Here is an 11,491-nt window from a genome sequence, read left to right as displayed (position 1 = left end):
GGTAAATTAGTCTAATTACACGTGGCAGTTCTGTTTGCTTGTGATGTAATGTGAAATGAGGTCCTGCCTCCCCCCCAAAAAGCCCGAGCCAATTAATAAAGCTTTTAAGCTCTTTGTCACAGGCCACCGTGGAGGTCTGCAGAGAAGAACTTTAATCCAATAAACATTTCATTTAGATCATGAAAAGAAAGCATGAGGAGAAGCTCCTACAAGAGAGGGTGTTACGAGCAATTCTAGTCGTGAAGAGATGTGAGGAATTTGCCAAATTAACCGAGAGGCCTTCATATTTAACACATAAATGTGTCAAAACTAATAATAGAATAATTTAATTTGAGTCGAACCTTATATTGTTAAAATTCTAAGAAGCCACAACTGTTTTCTTCAAAGACTTTACTGTTGAGTTGGATGGACAGGGCAAGGGGAGGTTGTGAGAAACCCAGATAGCAAATAGCACTGGCCGAAGCTGGTGGAAAGGGGGGGAAAAAAAGGAATAGATAATTAGGTGTAATTAGCGTGTATGAATTGTTGTCTCCCTGCCCTTGGCTTGAATAAATTTCAGAGGAAAAAAAACCCTAGTGGTGAAAATGCTTTGATGTAAGAAGAGTCATTGTGGTTTGGCAGCATAAAGGCAGTGTTTTATACTTCTTACATAATGGTTGTGATACAGACGGAGTGAATGGACCCTGCACCCCCCAGCCTGCTTTACAGCAAGGACTTTTGGATTCCCTTGAAACAAAATGCATCAGAAGTTTTCAGTTGTTGGTAATGAGGTAGTGGACCTCATCAGAGCTAAGCGTAAGCCATCTTTAGCCTTTGTTTAGATCTTAATCGCTTTTTTTTCCATTTTATTCTGGGAAATCCAGTTTTGTAAATCAATACTTTTTCCTCCTTTTTTTTTTTTTTTCTCCTGCCTGCCAACAGTTCTGGCAGGAGCAAAGGCTAATACTGGGAAAAGAAATACAAATCAAATGTTAAAAAGAAAAACAACAGCATAAAAGAAATCTAGACAAATAACTTCGTCCAGGGTATAATTCCAATGAAGTACATATATTAGGGGTGAATTTGACCCTGAGCTTACAAAACATCGTGTTATAAATTCAGCTTGAACTCTTGGCATTTGTTTTTCACAGAATGCCACAGCTTGTTTATTTGGAGATTGAAAGTTACAGTCATTACTGGTTTTTTAGCAAAACTGAATGCTGTACAGTGGTTTGTGGGTTGCAGGGTTGTTTTTTTTTTCCTTTTGTATTCATACTTATTCTGCAAGGAAGATTTTTTTTTGCCTAAGTGATGTGAACTGGGGAGAGCTGTTCAGGGTAATTCTTACTGCATGGAAGTTTACTCTGCCATTCTTTTGCTCCCTGACTGGAAAAAGGAGAGGCTACTTGTCCCTGAGCCGGCACAGCCACATCTGTACCTCCTGAATTCTTTCACTTTTGTCTGAATATCTGAAATACTATTCACAGAACAGTGCATTTTAAGAGTCTCTGTCTTTATTCATGTGCCATTATTTTACAAGTTAATTGTCTATTTTTCCTCTTCTTAGGGGGTAGCTGATTTGTAGCTGGGCATTAAAATAAGTTATTGAAAAGTTGTATAATGGATCGTATGTTCCTCGTGGTAGCAAGAATAGTGAGGTTTCTTGGTTGTTCAGGTTTTGAAGGCTGTAATGTAAACTCGTGCAACTTTCACTGAATGAATTTTGCCTCTCACTTTATCTCTGCTAAACTCTTCAGTTTAAATGTTCTTGTCACCAGTCTAAGAAAAAGATTGATCAAAAATAGTACATTTGGCAGTATTTCTTTTCCCAGATCTTTGTGCTCTAGGTCCATTAAAAAATAATTCACAAATAAACTGTTTGCCATCCAAAATCAATCTGAGCATGATTAGTTTCCTTGATACTGTACAGGATTCTTGGATGACAGTTAGAAAGTTTTCCTCAAAATTTGTTTGTGTGGTTCTTTGGATTTGTTTTTGTTTTGTTACAGTGTTTGCAATTGAGATAAGCATGAAATATCTAAGGCTATTGTAGCAGTTTCCCATATTTCATTAGGTGAATAATGAAGACTAATATATGGGAAAAGACTGTACAAAAATTTAGTTAACCCCTTAAAGCATTGCTCTGTTTTGTAGAACAAATAGCCTTTTGTACTTGAAGTTGATTTGATCTGTGAAAGGCAATACCTGAATATCATGCAAGACTAAGTAATTATTCCTGATTGTAAGGGGTTTGGTTTTTTTCAGATATAGGTCACAGGAAATTCATTTAGGGCAGAGTATGTACAAAGCTAAGAAATATGCAGATTTTCTGTTGTAAGATTGTGTAAAAATTATTTACAGTTAATACTTGCATAAAGGTTAGAAAGGTTGATGAAGTGATATTTAGTTTTGCTTTACTATTCACTGCATGTCAGAATGTAATTATGACTGATTCATGAAACTGTCTTAGCAATGAACCATCTTTATTAAAATGCTGATCAAGACAAGAGCTGACAGTAATAAAGAATAGAACACTTTAGTCTTGTTGCTTTTGAATGATTGCTAATTACCCCAGAGGTCATGTATAGTGCTTATGAGGATTCATTGACATTTTCTTTAAAGTCCTCTGTTTCAACAACATCTGAACAGAGAGACAAAAACTGTATGCACACCCAACAACGCTTGGACCAACTTTTTATCCCCCACCAAATACCTGATGCTTCCGTTTCTCCTTCCCCCTCAACCTGAGTGTATCCTATGGATCTGTGTAGCAGAAAGTTAGGAGTGTTAGAAACTTGATGTACATTCCTTCTTTTAACAAGGCCAAAGGATGAAAGGAACTGCCCTTTGAAGGTCCTGCACCTGTCCCATGCATGCTCATGGCTAATGGTCTGGTTGATCTTTTGGAGCTGCATGAGAGAGGAAACATTGCACTTAGCCTCCTATGCTTCTCTCAGCAGGCTGTGGACAGACCTGTCCAGCTTGTGACTCCCAGTTGGACCAGTTTCCCATTCTGAAACAGGCTGGTGACTGTCACTTCTGGGTGACATTGAGAGTATGTTTTTGTTCATTACACACTACATTCTTGCTGAAGACGATTCCTTCCCACCACAGTTATGGAAAACACCAGTTGTAACTGTGTCCTTTGGATGGGAAACCTTCTCTTGAAACCCCTTAAGGAAGAATTTTGAGAAAGCAAAAATAATATTCTAGTTGATAATCTAACACTGTATGGAGCCAAATAATGAAAAGTAAAAATGATTATGTCTAGTGAGTTCTGTTTGCCTGAGGATCTCTTCCTCCTCTGTTGGCTGAGGGCTCTCGTCATGTATTTACATGTTGTGTGATGTGAGAGGTTTTGTCTCTTAGGCTGGATGTAAATGTAAGAATTATTGCAAATGAACAATCTCATTATTTTCTGATTTTCTGGGGAAAAGGAATATTAGTGATCCTAACAGAGACCAAGTCAGAGGATACCTTGGAAAGGGAAGGATGAGGCCTATGTGAAAACTGATTCCTTTTGCTCAGAAAGAGTGGGTAGAAGTTGCACTTTTTAGCTAGGCATGGTTTGGTGACCAATAAGAGGTGTTCTAATGTGCTTCTTCAGAACTGCACAGGGCCCAGGAGAATGAGTTGTGCAGCTTTGTATGCCTGGGGATAGGACTCCACTCTAATTTGCTCATATGGAAAATGTATTTGCTACTGCAGCTGCAGTGCTGCCACTGCATTTCTAGGTGTCTGCTTTGACCCATGTGTGAAAGGCTGTGGAAACTCAGCAGGTGTGAGATTTAAGGTACTAATCATCCTAAGCTGAAGCACTCTCACATTTCTGTTCTGCTGTACATTCTCTGGAGGTCCTCAGATAGGTGGGTTTGACAATTCAGTGCTAACAACCTGAGCACTCCAGTTAGTTCTTTGGCTGTTGATTAGTATTCCATGGTGATTAGTTTGTCTGTTCTTGTGGCCCAACAGGATGATTTGTGTATTTTTTTGTTTTCTTTTTTTTTAATGCCATTAAAATTCAGAGCAGAGAATGATAATTGGGTTGACTTATGGTGACCTTCAGTAAGGTTAAGAAATATCTACTCACCTGCATTATCAAGGGTCATCAGCTGATCACAATATTTGAGCTCACAGGGGCACATGGTATTTAAGTACCGTGTTTAATGTGGACCACAAGCATTTCAGGGCTTTTTGTGACACGTGGGAATTGCACATCTTGAGGACTTGCAGGTTTTCCAGTTAACTGTGACTTGAAATCTTCTGAAATCTCTGCTCCTCTTCTTAGCCTCCTGTCACATGGTGTATTTTAATTTCTCAAGCAGTTACATATTCTTGATTGCAGCAACAAAGGAATATTAGAGATGCTTATAGGAAGAAAAATGTATTTTTATTAGTCTATACTAAATAACTTTCTGCAATAGGTCTACTGACAGTCTAATTTTATCTGTTCTGTCTCAAGATTGTTGTTTTAGGTGTTGTGTCTAGAGTTGAGGAGGCTTTATGTTTTTTTTCTTCTGGAATACAATGTCTTTGTGCCACTTCAGTGGCAGTGAGTGCCTGCTCATGCTGCATTTTTAACTTACTAATTGCGTTTTGAATTCTGTAATTGTATTTGTTCTTTGTATACATAAATACATAAATGACTTCAAAATAAATTGTATGACTAATTAATTTGATGTGTTTGAATTGAATAGGGTAAGCCACACTTGAAATGTCTCAATAGAATAGAAAAATCCGTCAGAAACTGTGGATGTATCCACAAAAACAAACTAGACAGGCTGTAGGTTCAGTATCAAGTATTTATATCAGAAGCTGAGCCCAAGTAAATTAAATTTGAAAGTTTAAAACTCAAAGAAATGGAAACCAATAGTTGCAGTCTGGGGGTTTGACAATTAAGTGCTAACAATCTGAGCACTCCAGTTAGTTCTTTGGCTGTTGATTAGGATTCCATGGTGATTAGTGAGTGTGAGGATGCAATCACATCTGTAGGGTTTAATCAGTCCAGTGCTGGATGAGGTAGTCCAAAGATGGAGAGAGAAACTAGAACTTCTGTATCTAATCTTAGTAGGGGTTTTCCTCATGCTGTGAGGAATGTGAAGGCTAAGAAGTAGAGAAGCTTACCTTTCCCTCTCTCCCCACACCTTCAGGGGTTTTAAATTACAGCATTGATATTTTTAGTTCTTGATGCAGGAGAATAATGTTGTTGACACCTGTGAAGAGCAGAGAAGATGCATGGTGCTTACTCACACAGGCACCCTCTCTGATCTTCAGTATTTCGTTCCTACACTCGTGAGCAGGATTTGTTCTTCCATACTGTGCATCCATGTGTCTCATTTTCATTTTTGTAAATCTAGTATTTTAAGTGTTTAGCTTGGATGCAGACAGTATTTGGTGTGCTTTGTCTACTTCTGTTACACATTCTGATTATATGCAGTCTTTTTAACATTTTAAACATTTATCTTAAAAAAAGTATGTACAAATACGAAAAATGTGCCCTCTGCCTTCCTATAGTGCAGATACATGAGTGTTTGTATGTGCAGAAACAGAGAACTGTGGTGGGTACCCTTGTCTACAAAGGAAATGCTTAAAGGAAAAACTTTTGGATCTCTGCTCAGCACACAGCTTCTGTGTGACCTTTCTGACTCTGAGTGAAGGTGACCATGTGGTGAGTGTCCCTTAGAACCACCTCCACTGGTAAATTTGTAACTTAGAGGAGAGATGGTGTTGTTATCCTCTGGCAGTACAAACATTCCTCCCATCACTGCCCTTCACTGCTGCTGTTATCACACCTTTTCTCTCCTCTACTACATAGAGCTTAGTTCGTGTAAACAGCATTGCCCACTTCTGGGTTTTTTTTGTTTTGGTGGTTTGGTTGGGGTTTTTTGGTCATGTTATTTTCTATAAGCACCTATGGGTCTGTGCTCATGATATAGTCACATAAGAGAAGATTGTTCTTATCCCACAAAGCTTATTCCAGCTGCAGGAATCATGTTTGAAAGGAATGTTTTCTGAGAGCGTGTTCCAATGCAGATTAGAGTGTTTTGGTTTAATGGCAGGAGCTCTTCATTTTGTGTATATTTATACAGTGTCTATTCTAGGTATGGATGAGCTCTGAAGTCTCTCAGTGGATATAATTAGTGATGAGCATTGGTAGATACTTTCATGTGAACCTGTAGAAGGGTTAGGAAATTCTTGTGGCTGTTTTATTTTTATTTGGAATATGATCTCTAAATGGCTAGAGTACCTTCCTGAACTGAGCAGTAGTCTGGAGAGGCCAAAACCATAAATTATTTAGGAGCATCCAAGGAGTGGGAGAATAAAATACCGAATGTTTTCAAAAGGGCTAAGTATTTCTCTGTTCGTATTAACTGCCCTCTGCTTCTGTGCTTATCTTGTGTCTTACAGAAGACTGCAGTACATCAGAATCCTGGTTTTTAATTTTGCTTATATTTGGTTCAGTTGACTTTTGCCTCCTAAGGAAATAAAAAAAACAGTAGGATGATGTTAACTGTATTTTATAGATTTCTGAACAGGATTCTGCTATTGCCTTTCTGGCTTAAATGTTCCATATCCCAGAATATTAACAGATATTTTTGAAATAAGCTATATAATGTTTTGTCATATTAGAATCAATACTAGTATATCAGTGTAGACAAACAAGCAAGGTTTACAGGGATAAGAAATATCTTTCAGTTAGGCAACTCTTTGTAGCTTAAAAAGGGCCCCAAAACATAAATAAGCTTTTAAGCACACAAGCTCTTCTTCACTAGTGTCACTAATGATAGCAATTTTTCCTGAATAGTGATAATACTAATTACTTTGTAGAAAGAAAGAGAAAAGGGAAGAAAGGCAAAAAAATGTATTTTCTTCATAGCTGTATTGGTAGTATTTGCATTTACATTTCTATGGTTCTTACCTCCAAAACTCACTCTCTGTAGTGTTAAATCATGGAGACATAAAAGGCTGTCAGTGCATTTAAGGAGTGACAAGTTTGTAAGCAGAACACTGGTGGACTAAAATACTGTGGCATTGAGGGCTGATTTCTGTTTGATCAAGCTGCAGTGACCTGCCCAATACAGCCCAGGACCAGTCTGTATTTGAGTGCACAGACTGTCTGCTCCACGCAGCAGCTGTGAGCAGCTGAGCCACCAGCACCACTGCAAATATCAGCACAGCAAAGTCACATCAGCTACAGTGTTCAGGTGTGCTTTATTCTGTCCTTTCAGCCCTACCATAACCATGGCATGCTCTTAAGTATATGTAGCTCTGTGTTCACTCTCCACTATATGCAGCACAATGCCCTGAGGGAGGGGTCGAGTCTGTAAATCCATAAGGCCACAGGATTGTAAGGCCAAAGAGATGAGGCTGAATTCATGGAAAATTTCCTATCTCTTGTTTCCAGGAAAAAAAGTCCACCCAAAATGATAAATGGCATTACTAAATATCTGAGCATCTAAAGTTCATCTAAGTAATCTCGTAGCCCTCCAAGCTGTAATAGTAATCTGCAGGGCTTTTTTTTCCTGCTAACATGAAGAAAATAGTACTTAAGCTAATCTACTACTTTGGAAAAATAAAACATTAGGTGGAGAGATGCTGGCTAAGAAAAGCTAAGTGCACTGGCTTTGCTGTGAAATTTCAGTAATCTTCCTTCTAGCCTTGTCTGCCAGGCTGATGCTGAAGAGAAGCTTAAACATCCTCCCTCCCTTGTGCATATTATTACATGCCTCTGGAACTTTTTTCTTCTGCTCTGTTATTCCCTTTCTTTGTGAGCTCTCCCAAAAAGAAAGGGAATAGATTATAATAATATTGTAGCACCAATGTTATTGTGTTTGCAATAGACTTAGTCCGAGATAATGATTTGATTAGCATGGCTTTTTCACTTACTGGAATTAAAGACACATGGGTTTTGCTGGGATTCTGTGCTTTCAGGGTGATTTGTTTTTCCACCTTCTTTCTTCAGCTGTTTGTCTTCACAGAGAAGTTGGAGGTTTAAAATAGGCATAGAGCCTTCAGTAATGGCCAAGGGTAAAAAATTAGTGCAACGAGTCATCCCAGTCGCTCCTGCAGATATTTGTAATGACGTGTCCTGTGCCACACGTTTGTTTGAAAGGGCCATTGTTCCTTAAATCACTGATGATAGTGCTTCTAAATCTTTTCCCTGCAATGTAGTTTCTATAAATGAGGCTTGACATTTCCAATTTTGCTATTTGAATGGCCTCAAGGAGGCTTTGAAAGATTTGACACACAGAATATGAATTGCTTAATGAGAGCATTAAAGACAAACTAATAGTTCATAGTGCAGTGAAGAAGCAGAGTGATTTAGTGGATTCTAACAATCCAAAGAGTTTTAGTGGTGTTGAATTACCTACAAAAGGAATAGTTTTATTGCTTTAATTAAATTGTTGATAGAAGTATATTTTCTAAAATATTAGAAGTTTTCCTCCCTTTCTTCTATAGCTTCTTTTGCTTCTAGCTATGCAACACTGCGAAGTTGTGTATGTTGGCAGTAGTCATAGCAAATAAGCAGAGCTATTCCCTTTGCTAGAGGGTGTAAAGTCTTGATCCTGCTGATATTGGTGAGAATTTTGCTCTCAGCCTTAGGCCTTCAATAAAAAAAAAAAGCATCCTTTATTACAGCTGGGTTTGAGTTTTCTAACAGAAGCAATTATGGTGACTACTCAGGGACATCTGTATCACACTTGGAATCTTACAGGTTGTTTAAAGGGGAACAAAAAAGATCCTTTCTGAGTCAGTTCAGACATTGCAAAAATGAAACAAAATCTTTTTGATACAGAGTTTTGTTTATTCCCTGTTATGCTTTGGTCCATTTTGCAGCAACGCTTGGGGTGGTTCATATATTTGATGTGTAACTTATAAAATTTTTAATCTTATTAGTAGAAAGAAAAGATGAAATTATTTTTAACTTATAAAATAAAAGTTTAACAGACCACAAACAAATTCTAACAACAGAAACTACTTCTAATGCTCCTAGTTTGGTAGTTCTCTATGTATATACCTCAACGTGCAAGTAAGTATTTTTGCACACTCCCTCAACACCACCCAGAGAGAACGAGTAATATTCACCCTCATTCCATTCCATGTGCTTCTAATCTGTATTCATTTTGTAGTGGATGGACTTGTGAAAACAGGTACTTTTTTGTTTGGAGTATGTGGATGATTTTCAGCTTATTTCTTTGCTTTGATAATTGTGAATGAGACTTCAATTTTGTGCTCTAGAATTTCAGTTTTGCAGATGATATTCATGCCGATGGTTTATCACAGCAGTGTGTCTTCCCTGTGACACAGACAATAGTAAATACAGCTTTGGCTTGAGGAAAGCTATTCTTTTTCCTTTTTTTGTCTCTGTAGAAATACTGCAGCACAGTCCAGCTTGATTCCGGAATAGACTACAGGAAACGAGTGCTTCCAGCTGCTGGAAAACTTTACTACCTGTAAGTTTATGTGTAATACTCTGTTTGCTCTCTTTTTCTTGCTTATTAGCCAATAATTTCCTAGTCAATGAGAAATGAAAAATGTGTAGTAGAATTAGCAGGGTGTGACTTTTGCTTTCTTTGCCTTCTGGTCCATTTTGTTCAGCAAACCGCCTTCCATTATGCCTTGATATTAACTTCATTAAACTACATTTTCAGTATCCACACTAGCATCATTTATAATGTGTGACTGAATAAAAACTAATTAGATTTTTTGGGGAGGTGTGGTGTTTGGAGAACTGAAGTGACAGATGGTTAGAAAGTAATGAATATCCTCTTGTAAAAGATTGCACAATTCTCTTATAATAGAAGAACATCCTTATTGTATTTAAGTAATTAAGTATTTATAGAAATCCAGTGACAAGGATTCATTTAATTTTGGGTGTTTCCAGTGCTGTGGATTAAAAAACCCAACACCCTCCTATTTTGACAGATTGTTTCTGTTTATCATGGCAATTGCTGTAGGACTTTATATTTGCAAATAAATATGTTTAAAAATATATTTGCAATTATGTTCATGGTTGCAGCATAAATCTACCTAACAGGAACATGCTCTCTTTTTCTCTTTTGAATACTTTGCAACCTTTGCAATGCAACCATTTTTCTATCTCCTGTTTGCTCTCGTAGCACATTTATTTAATCAGTGACAACCTGAACAAAGCAGACAATAAAAGCTTGATACAAGATCTACAAGTATTATATCTTTCAACACAACATATAATATTGATTTAAAAACTATGTTTCCCTTCAGAAAGGTCTGTTATTTTCATCACTGTGACAGGTATTTGAAATGAAATATGTCTGTGTCATTTTATTATCAAGTCAGGCATTGTGGTGGTTTGGCCAGAAGGAGGAATATTGCTTGGTAGAATCACAGCAGGTAACTCTTGCTGCTTGTGAAAGCAAATGACAGAATTTTATACACAGAAAACAGTTCCAACAAATTGTGACTATATGAACTGTAGTAAAGTAGCTCTTATTCTATATTCTTGCCTGGCTCCACTTGCTCTAAGCTTTGGTGTGTCTGCTCAGAAGTACTTTTTAAAGCCACCACTGATACCTCAGCGTTGCTCATCGTGGCTCCTGTTCCCATTGCCTACACAGCTTTCCCTGCTTACAGCTCTGCTGTCTCCTGCACTCTGTGACTTTGTTTGGCAGGTGTGAGGAGCACACGCCACATTCCTTTCTCACTGTCCACACTCTGAAGAAAGGAAGAGCATGTTTGTGGTTTCTAGCAGGTAGTAGGCCAAGCATGGTGCCTGTGGCATCAGCTCTCAGCACGGAATAAATACATAGAAGTCCCAGGAGTTTAAGTAGAAGTAGTAGTAGAAGTCCCAGTTGAAATATTTCATGCTGTTCTGCTGCAAAACTTGTGATCAAGTGAATGGCAGAGATTGGTGATGTCTGTCTTATGTTCTCTTATTGGAAGGATGTTGGTTATGTTCAGAACTTGATGTTCAAATCATTAGGAAGCAGTGAGGAAAAAATAATTCAAAAAATCCCATAGCTGCCAATGGAAATAAGGTACTTATTTTGTCATCCTTTCTTTTTCTGAGGGAATCTTAGCTCCACAGAACTAGCTTAGAATGTGAAGATTCTTTTTTTGTTTGTTTAAAAGTTTATTACTACAGAGTATTTTGCTACAGATTTTTGAAATGTAGTTAGTCTTGCCCCCAAAAGAAAATGTTCTTGTCCAACATGTTCACATTCCTCTAGTAATGGTTATAGTATCATTGTCACCTTTTGTTAAAATCCTCTTGATGCTTCATATTTTGTGTAGTCTTTATTTAAAATATGCAACTGAGAGTTGCCTAAAGCTGTTTCATACTCAGAGCAATGTGTCCCACAATTACAAGATGCCTGATCAAAGTAACTTCATTGATCTCAGGTGTCTATTTTCAAAGCAAACTTTCTTGGCAGTTGGGTGCAAATATCCACTTTGGCATTGTATTTGGCTGTTTCTTGTAGCCTTTACATTGAACTTCTTGATAATGATGTGCTTGCAGATGCACATACTA

The 11,491-nt window shown here is 37.7% G+C and overlaps 1 protein-coding gene across 1 annotated transcript in view; it reads left to right on the top strand.

The window, feature by feature from the left end:
• The window catches only part of LACE1 (lactation elevated 1), a gene marked incomplete at its 5' end in the record, with an annotated part of 54,940 nt that overhangs the window by 25,166 nt on the left and 18,283 nt on the right, over positions 1-11,491 (top strand). The window contains 4 exon segments of the mRNA XM_009082137.1: positions 4,677-4,728; positions 4,837-4,865; positions 9,047-9,055; positions 9,352-9,434. Coding sequence (XP_009080385.1) covers positions 4,677-4,728; positions 4,837-4,865; positions 9,047-9,055; positions 9,352-9,434 — 173 coding nt within the window.

This window comes from Acanthisitta chloris, unplaced genomic scaffold (genome assembly GCF_000695815.1).
Source record: "Acanthisitta chloris isolate BGI_N310 unplaced genomic scaffold, ASM69581v1 scaffold20429, whole genome shotgun sequence".
Lineage (NCBI taxonomy): Eukaryota > Metazoa > Chordata > Aves > Passeriformes > Acanthisittidae > Acanthisitta > Acanthisitta chloris.
Note: the sequence above shows the minus strand (reverse complement) of the source record. Positions and strands in the feature narration are given on the sequence as shown.